At 36.1% G+C, this 20,471-nt stretch overlaps 1 protein-coding gene across 1 annotated transcript in view; it reads right to left on the bottom strand.

Annotated features, from left to right (window-relative positions):
- Positions 1–20,471, bottom strand: part of LOC132526282 (protein NPAT) — a 53,570-nt gene that overhangs the window by 30,561 nt on the left and 2,538 nt on the right. The window contains exon 2 of the mRNA XM_060160327.1: positions 7,075–7,193. Within this exon, the coding sequence (XP_060016310.1) occupies positions 7,075–7,193 (119 nt within the window). The remainder of the gene's footprint in view (positions 1–7,074; positions 7,194–20,471) is intronic.

Here is a 20,471-nt window from a genome sequence, read left to right on the forward strand (position 1 = left end):
ATGTTGAAGTAGGTTCCCTCTATTCCCACTTTCTGGAGAGTTTTTATCATAAATTGGTGTTGAATTTTGTTAAAAGCTGTTTCTGCATCTATTGAGATGATCACATGGTTTTTATTCTTTAATTTTTTGATGTGGTATATCACACTAATTGATTTGTGTATACTGAAAAATCCTTGCATCCCTGGGATAAATCCCACTTGATCATGGTGTGTGATCCCTTTTACTGTATTGTTGGATTTGGTTTGCTAGTATTTTGTTGAGAATTTTTGCGTTTATGTTCATCAGTGACACTGGCCTGTAATTTTCTTTTTCTTGTGGTATCTTTGTCTGGTTTTGGTATCGGGGTGATAGTGGCCTCACAGAATGAGTTTGGGAATGTTCCCTCCTCTGCAATTTTTTGGAATAGTTTCAGGATAGGTAACTCTTCTCTAAATGTTTGACAGAATTCACCCGTGAAGCCATCTTGTCCTGGACTTTTGTTTGCTGGGAGTTTTTTAGTCAGTTTCAATTTCACTACTTGTGATTGGTCTGCTCATATTTTCTATTTCCTCCTAGTTTAGTCTTGGGAGATTGTACCTTTCTAAGAATTCATCCCTTTCTTCTAGGTTGTCCATTTTAGTGACATAGAGTTGCTTGTGGTACAGTGGCTTCTGTGTTATTTAAAGTCTGAGAAGTTAAGGGATACACCTAATACTAACTGGATCATTATACCTTGCTTTATTTTTAGTAGCTAAAAAAACAATTGCTGAATGAATGCTATATAATGAATTATGTCCACATAAATTCATGTGAGGTCACATCAAGAAGGTGGTTGTTTATAAGCCAGGAAGACAGCCTTCACCAGGATCGGAAACAGGGGCACTTGATCTTAGTCTTTCCAACCTCCAGAACCATGAGAAGTAAGAATCTGGGTGGTAGATTTGCTTGTAGTTACTAGGGTATTACTGCAGCTAGGCCCCCACAGCACACAGAGCTACACACACAGATATGCTAATCCACATATACAAAAAATCTGGGGCTTCCCTGGTGGCGCAGTGGTTGAGAGTCTGCCTGCCGATGCAGGGGACACGGGTTCATGCCCCGGTCCGGGAAGATCCCACATGCCATGGAGCGGCTAGGCCCGTGGGCCATGGCTGCTGAGCCTGCGCGTCCGGAGCCTGTGCTCTGCAATGGGAGAGGCCACAACAGTGAGAGGCCTGCGTACCGCAAAAAAAAAAAAAAAAAAAAAAAAAAAATCTGTATTTCTGTATATAACTATACATATATTAAAATAAACTTCATAACTGATATCTCTGACTATATAATTTAATGCTACAGGTCTTATTTTTATGCTTATTTGTACTTTCTCTCTCACAGAGTGAGAAACCTGGCTCCCATTATCTATATTAATTTACTTGTTAAAGTTGCTAATTTAGAAGAATTCAGAAGAATTTAAGATCCATTCATGTTATTATATGAATCAATAGTGTTGATTTTTACTGCTTACTAGTAGGAATGTACCAGTTTGTTTATTCATTCACTTGCTGAAAGACATCTTGGTTATTTTCAGTTTTTGACCACCACAGATAAACATCAGCATGTAAGTTTTTGTGTGAATATAAGTTTTTCAATTTACTTGGGTAAATATCTGGTTGTATGAATGCTGGGTCACGTGCGGCCCAGTTGTTTAACTTCATAAACAACTGCCAATCTGTTTTGCAAAGCGGCTGTATGATTTTGCATTGTCATCAGCAATGAATAAGAGTTTTTGTTGCTCTGCATCTTTGCCACCAAGAATCTGACAAACTTTAAAAATTGTTTTTTATAGTAGTCATTCTAATATGTATGTATCAGTATCTGACTGGGGTATTAATTTTCATTTTCCTAATGACTAATAATGTGGAGTATTTTTTTCACATGCTTATTGCCATTCCTGTATTTTCTTTGGGGAAGGGTCTTCAGATCTCTTGCCCACTAAAGAAAAAATTCAGTTAAAAAAAAAAAGTTTCCTATATATTCTGGGCACAATCCTTTTTTCAGAGCTGCAAATACTTTCTCCTAGCTTATGGCCTGTCATTCTTTTAATACTGTCTCTTATAGAGCAAAAATTTTAAATTTTTATAACGTTGAATTTATCAAGTTTCCATTTTTCAGTCAGCGCTTTTGGCTTCATGTCTAAAAATTCATTACCAAAACCAAGATTGCACAGTTTCTCCTATGTTTTCTTCTGAAACTCCTATAGTTCTATGTTCTACATTTTGATCTATTATCCACTGTTGGTTAATTTTTGTATGAGGTACGTGTAAAGGTTTTTCTTTTTCTTTTTTTTAAAAAAAAATCTGGATGTCTAATTGTTCTATCACCACTTGCTGTTAAGATTATCCTTTCTCTAGTGAATTGCCTTTGTGCTTTTGTCAAAAAAATCACATTTGGACTCTCTATTTTGTTCCACTGATCTTATACCTATTTCCTAATGCCACTCAATCCTGATTACTATTGCTGGTTAGTAAGTCTTAAGGTCGAGTAGTGTGAGTCCTTGAACATATCCTTTTTAAGAACTGTTTGGGTTATTCTGCCACAACACTACTTAAGTGGTACTTGTGCTCCTACTCCAAGAGGCCAGCACTGTGCATCAGCAAGCTGGCAGCAGTAGTGGCTAGGTCTCAGACCCCCAGTTTGAAGGACAGCCCTGCCCACCAGCACACCCACAGCAGCTGTGGCCCAACCACAACAGGAAGCTGCACACAGCCCACACAGTGGATACCCCTGGAGCACCTGGCTCTGGTGACAGGGGGATTCTACCACTGAGCCCACCGGACACCTTCTACATAAAGCCACTCTTTCAAGACCAGGATAATACATAGAAACAAATACAGAGAGCTAGGCAAAATGGAGAGACAAAAGAATACCTTACAAACAAAATAAGATAAAACCCCAGAAAAAGAACTAAACAAAACAGAGATTAGCAATTTACCAGCTAAAGAGTTTAAAGTAATAGTCATAAAGATGCTCACTGAACTTGGGAGAAGAATTGATGAACTCAGGTGAGAACTTCAACAAAGAGAAAATACAAAAAAGAACCAATGAGAACTGAAGAATACAATAACCGAAGTGAAAATAACTACAGACAATCAACAGGTTAGAGAATGCAAAAGAATGGATCAGCAATCTGGAAGACAAGGTAGCAGAAATCACCCAATTAAAACAGAAAAGATTGAAAAAAAATGAGGATAGTTTAAGGGATCTCTGGGACAACGTCATGCACACTAACTTTCCCATAATAGGGATTCCAGAAGGAGAAGAGTGAGAGAGAAAAGAATAGAAAACCTATCTGAAGAAATAATGGCTGAAAACTTCCCTAACTTGTCAAAGGAAAAGACATCCAAATAGAGAAAGCATAGAGTCCCATACAAAATGAACCGAAAGAGACCCACACCAAGACACATTATAATTTAAATGTCAAAAGTTAAAGAGAAACAGAGAATCTTAAAAGCAGCAAGTGAAAAACAACTAGTCACATACAAGAGAACCCCTATAAGATGATCAGAGGATTTTTCAGCAGAAACTTCAAATGCCAGAAGCGACTGGCACAACATGTTGAAAGTGCTGGAAAAAATAACTGAACAACCAAGAATACTCTACCTGGCAAGATTATAATTCAGAAGTGAAGGATACAGTTTCCCAGATGAACAAAGCCAAAGGAGTTCATCACCACTAAACTGACCCTATAAATAATGTTTAAAGGGACTTCTTTAAATGGAAAAGAAAAGGCCAAAACTAGAAATAAGAAAATTATGAAAGAAAAATATCTCACTGGTAGAGTCAAATACATAGTAAAGGTAGTGGATCACCCACTATAAAGCTAGTATGAAGGTTATATACGGTCTACAAGAGACTCGGTTGTTCAAATCTAAAGACACACAAAGAGTAAAAATGAAGAGATGGAAAAATATTCCATGCAAATGGAAATGAAAAGAAAGCTGGGGTAGCAATACTTGTATCAGATAAAACAGACTTTAAAACAAAAACAAAGAAAGGCATTTCATAATGATAAAGTGATCAATGATATTTTAAGTGGGTGCTACTTTAACAAAAATCAGATATTGTCAATAAACCAATTCAACACAAGCAAATCTGATACTGGACTGCAAGTTAATGTTAAGAATGTGATTACGGGTTTCCCTGGTGGTGCAGTGGTTGAGAGTCCGCCTGCTGATGCGGGGGACGTGGGTTCGTGCCCCGGTCCGGGGGGATCCCACGTGCTGCGGAGCGGTTGGGCCCGTGGGCCATGGCCGCTGGGCCTGTGCGTCCGGAGCCTGTGCTCCGCAACGGGAGAGGCCACAGTGGAGAGAGGCCCGCGTACCGCAAAAAAAAAAAAAAAAAGTCTAATAAAAAGTTTATTGAGTACTTTTCTCTGAATACCCTCATTCTTTAAAATTATTGTCATTAAATAAATGAAGAGCCCAACAGTATCAAATCATTTGCAGTGAAGATCCAAAATCCCTGAAACTGTTGGGATCATATGGGTTATTTAATTTTTAAAAGCAGTTTAATGTGCACAAGAAAATTGAGAGGAAGGTACAGAGATTCTCCATAAACTCCTGCTCCAACAAATGCAATGCCCCACCTATTATCAGCATCACTCCCAAATGTGTATTAAATTTTAGTTTTTTTCAGATTTTGAGATAATGCCTATTATACCTGGACATAAACTGTGTATTATGTAATAACTCCTGTGGGGTTGGGGCAGCATCCCACAATCTAAAATTAACATTTCTACAACTAAGTGGATAAATAGTTAGAGAGTGGGATTTTTAAAACTATAAATATCAGTTCAGATTAGGTCCTGCTGCCAAAAGAGTTGTGGATCTGGATCACTCTTGTAAAATGTTATCATCAATTTGCTGATGCTGAGTGTGCACCTGGTAGATATTCAGTAAATTAGGAAAATCACTTCCTAATTCGTATCATAGTGAAAGCTGATTACAGTAAGTCCCTTATATATGAATGAGTCCCATTCCAAGAGCGCATTCGTTAAGTCCAACAAAGTTAGCCTAGGTACCCAACTAACACAATCAGCTATATAGTACTGTATTGTAATAGGTCTATAATACTTTTCACACAAATAATACATAAAAAACAAACACAAAAAATAAAGAAAACATTTTTAATCTTACAGTACAGTACCTTGAAAAGTACAGTAGTACAGTACAATAGCTGGCACACAGGGCTGGCTTGAGTCAAAAGGCAAGAAGAGTTACTGACTGGAGGAGGGAGAGGAGATGGGAGATGGTTGAGCTGAAGGATCATCAGCAATAGGAGACAGAAGGCAAACTACAATTTCACTCACGCCTGACGTTGATGGCACAGGTTCTGGTTCCTTGCTGGATTCAATTCCATCTATCCTCTTGAAAAAACGATCCAGTGATGTCTGGGTAGTAGCATTTCGCATCTTGGAAAGTTTGCAATTTGAAGGTTCCTATGTAGGGGACTTACTCTATTTCCCCTAGGCAGACACAGGGCTTTCTGTGTCACATCGTTAGCCATCCCCCTTAAATGAATGGATTAGATGTAGTTTCTGTTTATTCTTGAAAAAACTATGTGAACAACAATAGGATGTAAATAGTACCTTGCAGATCAGACATAGTCAGTAAATGGCCATTTCAAAACAAAAACAAACAAAAAACTTGTTGGGATTTTGACTGTAATGAATGTATAGATCAAAATTTGGAGAATGGACATTTAACAATATTGAGTTGCTCATTCCATGAATACAGTGTATCTTTCTTTCTATTCAAGTCTTTTGATTTCTTTCATGTAGATTTTAGCATACAGATTTTATGCATATTTTGTTAGATATATTAACTAAGTATTTTATTTTTGTTTATTGGGTGCTACTATAAATGGTATTTTTTTTTTAATTCCACTTCCAATGGCTCATTGTAGGTATAAAGAAATATGATGGACTTTCGTACACTTTGTATCCTGTGACCTTGCTAAACTCCAGCAGTTTTGAATGTTTTTTTAGGTTTCCTCCGTAGATAATCATGTTGTCTGTGACAGCTGAAATGAATCTAAAGACCCATGTTTAAAATAAAATGACAGGGCTTCCCTGGCGGCGCAGTGGTTGAGAGTCCGCCTGCCGACGCATGGGACACGGGTTCGTGCCCTGGTCCGGGAAGATCCCACATGCCGTGGAGCGGCTGGGCCCGTGAGCCATGGCCGCTAAGCCTGCACGTCCAGAGCCTGTGCTCCGCAACGGGAGAGGCCACAACAGTGAGAGGCCCGTGTACCGCAAAATAAAATAAAATAAAATAAAATGACAAAATACTATTTCAAATAATGTAGTTCTAGCATATACCCATTAAATACCAAACAATGCTCTACTGGTCTAGTGATATTTAAAAAAGAGGTGACAACAAGATATCAAAATATGTTTCCTATTTGTCTGAAGTAAGCAACTATAGGAAAAGCAAATATAGGAAAGATTGGACTGCTATATAATGCCATAGACCAGGTGGCTTGTTTCTCATTGTTCTGCAAGCTGGGAAATCCAAGATCAAGTTGGCAGATGATTTGGTTCCTGGTGAGGACCTATTTCCTGGCTTGTAGACATCCCCCTTCTTGATGTGTGTGCACGTGTAAATTTCTCTGTCTTTCACTTTTTAAATCCCATCATGAGGGTCCCAACTTCATATTCTAATCTAAACCTATTTACTTTCCAAAGGTCTTACCTCTAAATACCATCACACTGAGGGGTGGGGTTTCAATATACGAATTTTGGAGGGATATAAATATTTAGTCCATAACAGGCAGTAAACAAGTAAGCCCCAAAACAAGCAGTAGTGAAACTAATTAGAATGAGGGTGTCATTTTGAAACTGACTCTCAAAGTTGGAATTCACTTCCCAGCTTAGACATAAATGTATGAAAAAAAGAGCTGGCCTTCTTTAGGTCTTTCCACCGATGCATGAATACAAACTATCAAAATTTCTGCCCATTTTGATTTTGCTAATGGGCTGATTTTTAAGACCATATTTATAGTGTCTTATGTGGGTCAATGATGAAATATTTCCTTAAAGAACAAATCACTCACCAGTAAGCAGGCTGGGATAAAACCTTCATCTGTACAGTGTTCTGCATATTCTTTTAAATTTGAACTTTCCAAAATAAAAGCCTGGCAGGTAGAAGTAAGGTTCTCTTGTTGTAAGTAACCTAAAGGAAAAATAAAATGTAACTCAGTAATTTCAGTAAATGCTGAACTTTCAATTAAAACTGCTGTTGAAAATACTACGGCAGTTTCACATCATAAATGTAACTTCAGGTGAACATGACGGGATTCTACAGCCTTGCCTGAAACACCAGTTTGTGCTGCAGTACAAAGCAGAATTCATAAAACGACTGTTCGAAAAGAAAAACTCTAGCTAATATGCTATAAAGCCATAGTAAACAAAACAGTATGGTACTGGCATAAAAACAGACAAATAGATCAGGAGAACAGAATTGAGAGCCTAGAAAAAATCCACAGCATAAACGGTCAACTAAATTTGACAAGGAAGCCAAGAATACTCAATGGAGAAAAAAACCATCTGTTCAACAAATGGTGCTAGAAAAACTGGATATTCACATGTAAAAAAGTGAAACTAGACCCTTATCTTACACCACTCACAAAAATTAACTTGAAATGGATTAAAGACTTAAACATAAGACGTGAAAGCAAGAAACTCCTAGAAGAAAACAGGAAAAAAGCCCTTTGACATGGGTCTTGGCAGTGATTTTCTGGATTTGACACCTAATGCACAAGTTACAAAATAAAAAATAAACAAGTTGGAATATATCAAATTAAAAATCTTCTGCACAGCAAAAGAAACCCATCAACAAAATGAAAAAACAACCTATGGAATGGGAAAAATATTTCCACATATCTATCTGATAAGGGGTTAATAACCCACATAAATAAAGAACTCATAAAATTCAAGAACAAGAAACCAAGTTATCCAATTCACCCTTGTGTACTGTTGGTGAGATTGAAAACTGATACAGCCACTACGGAAAACAGTATGGAGGATTCTCAAAAAATTAAAAATAGAACTACCATGTGATCCAGCAATTCCACTTCTGGGAATATATCCAAAGGAAAGAAAAAACACTATCTTGAAAAGATATCTGTGCCCCCTGTGTTCATAGCAGCATTATTTACAATAGCCAAGGCATGGAAACAACCTAAGTGTCCACTGATGAATGTATGGATAAATAAGTTGTGGTGTATATATACACACAATGGAGTATTATTCAGCCATTAATAAAAAAAAATGAAATCTTGGCATTTGGGACAACATGGATGGAACTTGAGAGTATTATGGTAAGTGAAATAACTTAGGCCAAGACAGACAAATGCTATATGATCTCACTCATATGTGGAATCTTAAAAACAAAAACAAAAAAACCCCAACTGAACTAACAGAAAAAGAGACCAGATTTGTGGTTATCAGAGGCAGGGGATGGAAGGAGGGGCAATCAGAAAACGGTGGTCAGAAGGTACAAATTTCCAGTTACAAGATAAATACAGTTGACCCTTGAACAATGCTGGGGCTAAGGGCATCGACCCGCCACACAGTCGAAAAATCCATGTATAACTATAGTTGGCCCTCCAAATCCGAGGTCCACATACGCAGATTCAACCAACTATGGATTGTGTAGTACTGTAGTGTGTGTTTGTTGAAAAAAAAAATCCACATGTAAGTGGACCCACACAGTTCAAATCTGTGTTGTTTAAGGGTCAACTGTAAATACTAGGTACTGTAAGTACACTGCAATATATTAAGTGATTATACTTAACACTGCTGTATGATATATATGAAAATTGTTAGGAGATTTAATCGATCCTAAGAGTTCTCATCACAAGGAAAAAAAATTTGTTTTTTTGATTTCTCTTTTTATTGTAATTATGTGAGATGATAGAGGCGAACTGAACTTACTGCAGCAATCATTTCACAATATATATGTCAAACCATTATGCTGTACACCTTAAACTTATACAGTGATGCACATCAATTACATCTCAATAAAACTGGAAAAAACCAAAACTCCCAGAAACTCTAGCTAACCCAGAAAAATAAGGTGTTTGATAAAGTGCAATTACTGCACAGTAATGCTTACAGGAGAAACAATAAAGTAACAATAAATAACAAGAGAACCAATAAGTGATAAATGTTCTACTCCATAGCCTCCACATTAACTAGGTGAGTAGATGCTATAAATTAACTTATTGGATTATGAAAGAAATTACATTCTCTCAACATTGCAATTTACCTGTATATTTCACTTATTTGCCTAATGGTTTAAAAAAAAATTGAAGAGAAGACCTACTTCGTATGAAATGTAAGAAAGGCACTCCTTTGCTTTTTAATTTCTGCCCTTTGGGAATCAAAGCATTAACTATTTCAACCAGAACTTTAATATTCACACCTAACTGACATTTATGAAACAATATCATGTACCAGTGCTTTGTACTTTCATATATATGAACACTGTCTTGACTAGCATCCTATCCTTGTTTATTTATTTCTTAGCATCACTGGGGTTCAACTAACCAACTCTATAAGCAGTAGTACAGCAGAAAAAGAACACTAGATAGGATATCAGGAGACCAGGTTCTTATTCTATCGTGTTAAAATAAGCATTGTGGCTTTGGGGGAAAAAAAGCACTTAAATTCTTCCAGAGTAAGATACTTCATCTATAAGGCATCACACCCGCCTTGACTTGTGAATCAAATCTGCTTAAGTTATTTCCTTGTGTAAAGCTGAAGGGCTCACATCATTTCCCACAGCTCTCAGGTTAAACTTCTAAATCCTGAGCAGTTTCAGCAGGAATGGAAGAGTAAGGACCTCCAAAAGTCCTCTCTTCTATAAAAGCAATGAGAACACTGGCACAAATTATTAAACTTTTACAGAACTCTGAAAATAATCACTGTCTTGCAAAAAAATCTGTGAGCATTTATTAAGAAAAATGGCTGAATGTCAGTAAGGACAGTGAACACTGTGGCATTTTAACTTCCTCTATTCTCATGCTCATCTCTCCAACTGAGTGGTATACTTGAAAATCAACAGCCTACAAATGCAGTGAAAACCAGCAGCCCAGTAGAAAACGGACAAATCAGATGAAGCTGGAATCTTTCCCAAGTCCCATTCCCAGAAACTGTCATTATTTGATTTGTGTGACTTCATGTAAAACCTCACTTGCATGGCTTGTCTTTGAATTGAATCAAAGTTCACCCTCTGTAAACCTTCTCCTTGGAGGTGTTTTTGTTAAATCAATCAGCAGAAACTGGTTAACACTACAGCTGCCTATGACAGAGATAATGGTTGGGACAAACAACAAGCTAAACAAACAAACAAACTCAAAAAGAAAAGCTGGGGAATGAGAAGTCTGTAGGGGGATTTTAAAAGCTCTGACATACTCCTGGGACACTAAAGGCCATGTGCAAATGTAGGGTAGCATGTGTATTCAGAAAAGATCTGACAACCCTAAGCACTCACCTCTGGCTGACCATAAGCCTCTGACAAGCAGGAAGTGAAGGCTAAGGCAAAGCTGTCAAATGCTTAGCTGAATGTTGAAGCATACCCCAATGTACACACAGCCCCCTAGCAAACAGTGGGAGATTTACTGACTCCAAGCATTTAAGAAAATCATTGTCCAATCATAGAATATAAACTCAAAGAATATAGACTTTACATAATTAGTTCAGGAGACTAATCGTTAAAAAAAAAACTGCTAAACAACAACAAGGAGCAATAACAAACATGAAGGAGGGAGGTGAATCAGATTACAAGAGTTGTCACATTCTACCACTATACCAATTGAAAACTTTTAAAGTTCTCAATTTTCAATAAAGAAATTATGAGACATGCAGAAAAACAAGAAAGTATGGCTAATAAACAAGGGGGAAAATGTACGGTCAGTAGAAACTGTCACTAAGGAAGCCAAGGCACTAGACTTAAAACTTTCAGCTTTTTAAAATAAGGTCAGAGAACTAAAGAAAACTATACCTAAATAGCTAAACAAAATTATGAGAACATCTATGAAAAAGAAATAAAAGAGAAAGAAATTAAAAGAAAAAAACCATGTAGAAATTCTAGAGTTGAAAACAAAAAACATAATAACTGAAGTACAAAATTTGCCAATAAATAGCAGATTTGAGGAGAAAGATCAAAGAATCAGTGCACTTGAACATAGATCAAATGAGATTATCTAGTATGAGGAACACAAACAAAAAAAGAATGACGAAAGTGAACAGTCTCAGAGACCTGTGAAACTTTTTCAAATGTACCAACATAAGCATATGTTCTGGGGGTCCCAGAAGGAACTGAGAGACAGAAAAGGGTAGAAAGAATATTTGAAGAAATATTGGGCTGAGAACACCCCAAATTTTAGGAAACTATAATCAATCTACTTATTCAGGAAACCCAAAAAACTACAAGTAAGATAAACTCAAAGAGATCCATAGCTAGACATATCGTAAATTGCCAAAAGAGAGAATCTTGAAAGTGGAAAGAGAAATGGCTTATAACATACAAGGGATCCTCTATAAGATTAACAGCTGAGTTCTCATTAGAAACCATGAAGGCCAGAGGCAGTGAGATGACATATTAAAAGTGCTGACAGGAAAAAGTCAACCAAGAATTCTATTATCTAGCATGACTTCTTCAAAATTAAGAAACTAAGATAGTCCCAGATTAAAAACACTGAAATAATCTGCTGCTAACAGACTTGCCCTATATGAAATATTAAAGGGAGTCCTTCAGACTAAAATGAAAGTCAAATCCACACTAAAATATTAACGAAAAATGGTAAAGGTAACTACACAGGCAAGAATAAAATAGTATAAATGATATTTGTTTGTAATCCTTTTTCTCCTCTCTGCTTTAAAAGACAACTGCAGGAATTTCCGTGGCGCTCCAGTGGTTAAGACTCTGTGCTTCCAATGCAGGGGGCGTGGGTTCCATCCCTGGTTGGGGAACTAAGATCCCACACGCTATGTGGCCAAATAAAAAATAAATTAATTAATTAAAAAGGGGGAAAATGTTCAAAAAAAACCCAAACAACTGCATACAGCAACAATTATAAATCTGTCTTGATGGGCCTACAATATATGAAGATGTAATTTATATTACTTTAACAGCAAAAAGAAGGGGAAAGGGAATGGAATTATAAAGGTGCAAAATTTTTAATATACTATTGAAACTAAGTTGATATTAATCCAAATAGAATTGTTTTAAGTTAACTGTAATCTCTAAGCAATCATGAAGAAAATAACTTAAACATAAAAAATAAAAAGGAAACAATGAAATTAGAATGTTAAACTGGATCTACTCAATACAAAAAAGGCAGTACTAGAGGAATAGCAGAACAAAAAAAAATAAGATGTATAGACTACAAATAATTAAATGGCAGACAAAATCCACATCTAATCAGTAATTACATTTAATGGCAATGGATTAAGCACCTAATTAAAAGGCAGAGACTCACAGAATGAATAAAAATATGATCCAACTATATGTTCTTGACAATAGACATACTTTTAGATTAAAGACACAAATTAGTTGAAAATAAAAGGATGGAAAAAGATACACCATCCAGACAGTAACCTAATGACAGCTGGAGAGGCTACACCAGTATTAGACAAAGTGGACATTAAGACAAGTGAACGTCATATTCAATGATGAAAGACTCAAAGCTTTCCCCACAAGATCAAGGACAAGACAAAGATGCCTGCTCTTGCCACTTCTACGCAACACTGTACTGAAAGTTCTAGCCTGGTCAAGACATCATCTAATCTGAAAATAGAGATATTTGACTCCTTCCTTTCCAATCTGGATGCTTGTTATTTCAATTTCTCTCCTAATTGCCCAGTCTTTAACAAATGAAAAAAGAATGAAATCATACTGAGTATGGAATTAAATGAGAAATCAGAAACAATGGGAAATTCACAAATATGTGGAAATCAAACACTCTCCTAAATAATCAAAGGGTCAGAGAATATATAAATAAGTAGAAAATATTTTAAGATAAATGCAAACAAAAATACAACATACCAAAACTTATGGGATGCAGCTAAAGCATTGCTTATTTGTATACTTATAGCTATAAATACCTGTATTAAAAAGATGAAAGACCTCAAATCCATAACCTATCCTTGCACTTTAAGAAACTAGAAATAGAGCAAACTAAACCCAAAGGAAGCAGAGGGAAGGAAATAATGGATATTAGAGGGAAAAAAAAAAAAAAGGAATAGAGAGTTAAAAAATAGAGAAAAATCAATGAAACCAAAAGTCAGTTCTGTTTCCAGAAGAGATGATGTCACATATAGAAAATTTTAAATGACTTCAGCAAGGCTGTGGGATACAAGATGCCTATACAGAAATCAACTGTATATCTATACACTTGCAATGAACAATCCAAAAATGAAATTAAGAAAACAATTCTATTTAAAATAACATTAAAAAGAATACTTAGAAATAAGTTTAACAAAATAAGAGTACACTAAAACTAGAAAACATTAAAAGACGTTAAATAAGACTAAATAAATGGGAAGATATCTTGGGTTCATGGACCCGAAGAATATCAATACTCCCAAAGTTGACCTACACACACAACACAATCCCTATCAAAACCCCACCTGCCTTTTTTGCAGAAATTAATAAACTGATCCTAAAATTTGTAAGGAAATACAAGGGACACAGAGTAGCAAAACAATCTCGAAAACAAAACAACTGGAGGACTCACATTTACCTATTTCAAAACATATTACAAAGCTATAGTAATCAAGATAACTGTGTACTGGCATAAGGATAGACATGTAGATCAGTTGAACAGAATTAACAGTCTAAGCTTTTATGGTCAATTGAGTTTTTAGAAAAGTACCACATCACTTCAATGGGGGAAAGAATAGTCTTTTCACAGCTGGTGCTGGGACAACTGGATAGCCACCAGTTGTCAAACTGAAGTTGGACCCTTTCTTCATGCTAAATACAAAAAGTAACTCAAAATGAATCAAAGACCTAAATATAAGAGCTAAAACTATAACTTTTAGAAAAAAGTCACAGGTGTAAATTTTTTTGACCTTAGATTAGATAATGGTTTCTTACATATGGCATCTAAAGAATAAGCAACCAAAGAAAAAAATAAACTGAACTTTATCAAAATTAAAAACTTTTGTACTTCCAAAGATACTATCAAGAAAGTGAAAAGACAACCAACAAAACGGAAGAAAATATTTGCAAATCATATATCTGATAAGGGACCAGAATACAGAATATATTAAAAAAACTCTTGCAAGACAATAATAACAAGACAAATAACCCAATTAAAAAATGCACAAAAGATCTGAACAGACCTTTCTCCAAAGAAGATACACAAACTGCTAATAAGCACACGAAAAGAGGCTCAACTTCGTTGGTCATTAGGAAAATGTAAAAGCAAAAGCACAATGAGATATACTAATTCATACCCATTAGGATACCTAGAATTAAAAGACAGACAGTAGTTAGTATTGGCAAAAATGTGGAGAAATTGGAAACCTCATATATTGCTGGTAGGAACATAAAATGGTACAGACACTTTTGAAAACCATGTGTTAAGTTCTCAAAAATAGTAAACATAGAATTACCATACAACCAAGCTAATCCACTCCTAGGAATATATCTAAGAGAACTGAAATCATATGCCCAAACAAAACTTGTACACAAATGTTCACAGCAGCATTTTTAATAATAGCCCCAAAGTGGAAACAAGCTACTGTTCATCAATGGACAAACAAAATGTGGTATATCCATACAACAGAATATTATTCATCCATAAGAAGGAATTATCTATACTTGTTGAAACATTGATGAATCTTGAAAACACTGGTAAATTCAAGAAGTCAGACATAAAAGGCCACATACTGTATAATCATATTTACATGAAATGTCCAGAACAGGCAAATCTATAGACAGAAAGTAAATTACTAGTTGCCAGAAGATGTGAAAAGGGAGAAATTGGGAGTGACTGTTAACGAGTATGGGGTTTCTTTCCGGGGTGATAAAATGTTCTGGAATTAAGATAATGGTGATGGTAGCACAACATGTACTAAAAACTACTGAAATTTACACCCTGTGGTATGTGAATTATATCTCAATGAGAAAAAATCCTATATTCTTAATATGTCATATGAGGCTCTACTTGTTTTATATCCTAATTTCCTCTTTAGCCTTATGTCTTGTCATTCCGTCTTTCCTAGCCAAACCGGTCTTTCAATTTCATGAATACATAAATGCTTTTTTTAAAAACTGAAATATAGTTGATTTACAATATTGTGTTAATTTCTGCTGTACAGCAAAGTGATTCAGTTATACATAAATAAATACACACACACACACACACACACACACACACATATTTAAAACATTCTTTTCCATTATGGTTATCACAGGATATTGAATATAGTTCCCTGTGCTGTATGGTAGCACCTTGTTGTTTATACAACAATCTCTCAATCCATCCTCTCCTCCCCCCTGCAACCACAAGTCTGTTCTCTATGTCTGAGAGTATTTCTGTTCTGTAAATAGGTTCATTTGTGTCATACTTTAGATTCCACATATAAGTGATATCATATGGTATTTGTCTTTCTCTTTTTTACTTACTTTACTTAGTATGATAATCTCCAAGTCCATCCATGTTGCTGCAAACGGCATTATTTCATTCTTTCTTATGGCTGAGTAGTATTCCATTGTATACACGTACCACATCTTTATCCAGTCATCTGTTGATGGACATTTAGGTTGTTTCCATGTCTTGGCTATTGTGAATAGTGCTGCTATGAACATACAGGTATATGTATCTTTTTGAATTATCGTTTTGTCTGTTTATATGCCCTGGAGTGGGAGACTGCTGGATCATATGGCAACTTTAATTTTAGTTGAGGAACCTCCATACTGTTTTCCATAGTGGCTGCACCAACTTATTATATTCTCACCAACAGTGTAGGAGGGTTCCCTTTTTTCCACACCCTCTCCAACATTTGTTATTTGTAGACTTTTTAATATGGCTATTCTGACTGCTGTGAAGTGGTACTTCATTGTAGTTTTGATTTCTATTTAATAATTACTGATGTTGAGCATGTTTTCAATACATAAATGCTCTTATTTCAAGGCTACTGTATACTTTATTGCCTTTGCTTGGGCAGCTTATCTTTTCTTAGCCTAGCTACTTACAACTCATTCTTTTTTTTTTTTCCTTTTCTTTTTTTTCCAACTCATTCTTCAGGTCTACTGTAATTATCACTTCCTCAGAGAATCTTTTTTTGAATTCCCTATGTACCGAAATCCTATTACTGGATACTAGATTCCCTTTGTAGTATATTTACCTTGGTGTTGGTATAATAGTTAATAACTACTAAGGCAATTATTACTAAGGTCTTTCCCAACTTTAAAATTATAAAGGTCTACCCTCTTCACCTGGGATGATATCTTCAACCAGGCCCTTCAAGTCAAAAAATTGAGAAGGCCTACAAAGTTATTATATATGAGCATTATAAAAAGAAAAGGGCAAGGAAATTGTCATCCTATTTTAGGGAATGCCCTACCTGGGATTTGGGAACCAATTCACCAGTTTGTACTCATAGTTGATGAATCAGTTTTCCAACCTCCTGCTAATCAATGCTACAGGGAGAAACAAACATACAAAAAAAACAACCAAAGACATTGTCGTTTGGAGTGTGAGAAAGCATTTAGAAATCAGAAGAAACCTTTCACTTCAGATACTACCACTTCAATATCCCCTTCACTGAAAATATAAAATCACTTTCAATGTGGATCAAAGATAGACTGCTATTTTCCTTGGTTTTTCATTTTTCACAAATAAACAACCCAATATAAACCCTAATAAAACTATAGCCAGCTGAAAAGAAATCATTTTTTATGACTGGCTTTCTAACAGTTACATTATTTGGAATAAGTAAGTCAGCTGCCACTAGGATTTCATGAAGTTAGAATTTTAAATGTCTATAAATCACTAGAATCATTCATGGAATCAGGGCAGTTGGAGCTTTTTCTTTACATGCTTCAAGACTTAAATTGAAGACCCCAAACAGTTTCTTTTCATGGTAGAAAGTTTCAAAAGTACTAATCACCCCAGACATATTGACAATCACTTGGGACTTCTAACAGCTGGTGCTATGAAATCTAATTCCTTAAAGTAGATTTGCTTTTTTCTAGACCAAGTATTCTCAAAACGCATGACATAGTCCCAAGGGGGTGAAAATTGGTACTGGGGAGGAAGGGGAATGAATAAAATATAACTCTTTTTATGCATAAATCACAGATATACATACAATATATAAACAGTGTATTTGTAACATTAAAATCTCATGCAAGGGGCAATTAGGGGGAAAAAAAGTCTAAAAATACTTCCTAAGGGTATGATAACGAAATAGAGGTTGAGAAATGCTGCCCAAGACAGAATATAGTGATATACAGTTAACCTTTCTAGAAAAATATGGTGGTAATTCCCTGGTGGTCCAGTGGTTAGGACTCCGTGCTTTCACTGCCGAGGGTCAGGGAATTAGCGGCGCAGCCAAAAAAAAAAAGGAATCAATGAAGACCAGATAGTTTTTGGCTTCTTGTAAGATATTATACTTTTGTATAGTATACATTTGAGAAAAGCCTTTGTTAAAAGGCTAGATTGCTTCTACAACAGTGTTTAAAAGTTATGATACATTTTTAAATAGCAATATCTGATATAACTCTTCTGCTCTTCAAAAAACTTCCCACCTTTGGGCTATCCAGAATTCCCATTTTGGATTAGACTTGATGTATTCTGCTTTACTTTAGTCTGGGAAGTTCCAAAATAATGTGGTAAAGCAACAGTTGATTGCTTTCATGCTCATTTATTATTACACTTACAGTTAACCAGTTATTTGCCTACGAAAAGCTTATTTATCATCATTAAGTACCTGATTGTAACCAATTCTCAATCAGAATAATGGGGGAAATTTTAGGTACAAATTATTCTAAATCTAAAATGTTACAATGAAAATACACAATAGGGGCCAATTATCTTTCATTACAGTAATACAAATAGTTACTCTTCAATCAAAATTAGTTTAATTTGTTTCTCCTTTTTAGTCCTTAAAAAAATCTTTAGGGCTTCCCTGGTGGCGCAGTGGTTGAGAGTCCGCCTGACGATGCAGGGGACGCGGGTTCGTGCCCCGGTCTGGGGGGATCCCACGTGCTGCGGAGCGGCTGGGCCCGTGAGCCGTGGCCGCTGAGCGTGCGCGTCCGGAGCCTGTGCTCCACAACGGGAGAGGCCACAGCAGTGAGAGGCCCGCGTACCACAAAAAAAAAAAACAAAAAAAAACAAAAAAAAACTTTAAAATAACTACATCTTTTGTGTAAACTTACTGAACAATGTTCAAATAGGTAATTTGAATGTCCTTTTTTCTTAATATTGTCTTCTGCCTGCTTTTCAGTGGCGGTAGTAATGAGTAACAAATAGACTGAAGGGAAAACATAATTGAAAAAGAGAAGGAAAGACAAAATCCTAGCTATATCTAGGGTTTTTGAATTTTAGGACCTAGGATGCCAACAGTCTGCCCTCTCTTCTTCCTATTTATAGAGAGGGAAAGATAAAGAGAGATACACCTGATGAAGAAAGCAAGAGACAGCAAACCTCCCTACCTGAAAATATTTCCTTCACATATTCTAATAATTTCCCCCAAATATCAGTAGTTTAAGATCTTTAAAAAATGTAAATAATTCTTGGGAAGACTTAACTTGCAGTGCTTTATACTTAACTTGCAGTGCTTTATATTACTAGATCCACAAATAACAAAGAAAATCTCTCTATAAAGAAGCTATAATCTACAAGGACCCAAAAGATATACATGCAAATAACTGTAATATAAGGAAAGGTGGTAAGACAATTGGAGTTACTTCATAGGGGCTAGAGAAAGTATTAACAGACTGGGGAATACTATGCATGTTTCAAGGAAGAGACAAATAGTGAAGGACAGTAGGGGAATCCCAACGAAGCTGATGGAAAGCACATATGGAGCATGTTTGAAGAACATGCCTGTTTTGGATGAAGAACTAGGTATATGATGGAGAACAGCTGGAAATACAGCTGAAAAGACAGAATGGGTAAGGACCATAAAATGTTGTAAATGTCAGCAATGACATTATTATGAATAACAGGATCTGAATAAACAGAATCTGAAAAAAATGACAGATATTATTCAGTACAAAGGGGAAGGTCATGATCACAGCTACACTTTTGTAAATATTTATTAAATATCTACGTCTTAGTGATATAAAGGTGAATAGAACCAGTGGCTCTTCAACTTTCAGAGGTATGGCAGTCCTGGTTGTTTGCCTTCAAATCTACTCTTCCTGTTTCCCCTGCTCTGCCCTGTAGGACAGGAAACCTGAGCCCCTGCAGGCAATTTCCTGGGCTCCATGTCAGCTAGCTTCTGGTTGGGTTCAATCAATGGGAAGCACCAGTTGGAGATTGGAGGGCAGTTGGAAGCAGCCATGTTTTTTTCCTCCATTTCCTCTTTGCCATGGTAGAATCTCCTCTACTACTGCTCCCACACCAGACAAGTCTACCTTCCAGCTTCCACAGTGAAACCAGCCTCTGGGTTTCATCTCTCCTTGTCTTACTGATTATCAGAGTGGTTTCCTGCTGTTGCTACTCTCTGAGCTGGCTCATGTAAGCAGCTTGTCTTAGCTTTTCTATCACCAGTGTAACCAATTCCCTCATTAAATCCCTCCATGTTAAATACTCAGATTACTTTCAGTTTTCCTGAATGGATGCTGACTCACACAGGAAGGAACAAACATATTTGGGAATCTAAATAAGGTTCTGGATACTTTACCCATAAAAAAAATGCCCCACCTATACATTAAGTTTTATAGATAGTCTGGGGGCTCACAGAACTCTTGAAGCCTGTCCATTAATCCCAGATTAAGAATACTACATAGGACAAAAAAGTAAGTTTCATTTTGGTAAGGTGAAGTTCTATAGGTGAATGATGGTGATGGTTACAGAACAATGTGATTGTACTTAATGTCCCAGAACTGTAAAAATGGCTAAAATGGTTAAATTTTGTTATGTTTTATTTTACCAAAAAAAAAAAAGTAAGTAAACACAAAGCTACAATAAAACATGGTAAGAGTATGACAGAAGTAATCCACAATGCCATGAGAGCATGTAAGGAGAAAGTACTAACTGTACCTGCTGGAAAAAGTTTGAGAGATTACAATTGACCTGAACCTTGAATACAAGTGTACTAGGGGAGAAAAACATTGCAGGCAGAGAGAACAAAATACATAAGAAGAGTATCTGCAGAAACTGCAAGTCGTTTGGTATGCCTGGAGCATAGGGCCTATGTCGAAAAGTTGAGATCAAGCAAGAGAGATGGGTAGGATCAGTTCCACAGAGCACCTTGTATGACA

Source organism: Lagenorhynchus albirostris, chromosome 9, assembly GCF_949774975.1.
Source record: "Lagenorhynchus albirostris chromosome 9, mLagAlb1.1, whole genome shotgun sequence".
Lineage (NCBI taxonomy): Eukaryota > Metazoa > Chordata > Mammalia > Artiodactyla > Delphinidae > Lagenorhynchus > Lagenorhynchus albirostris.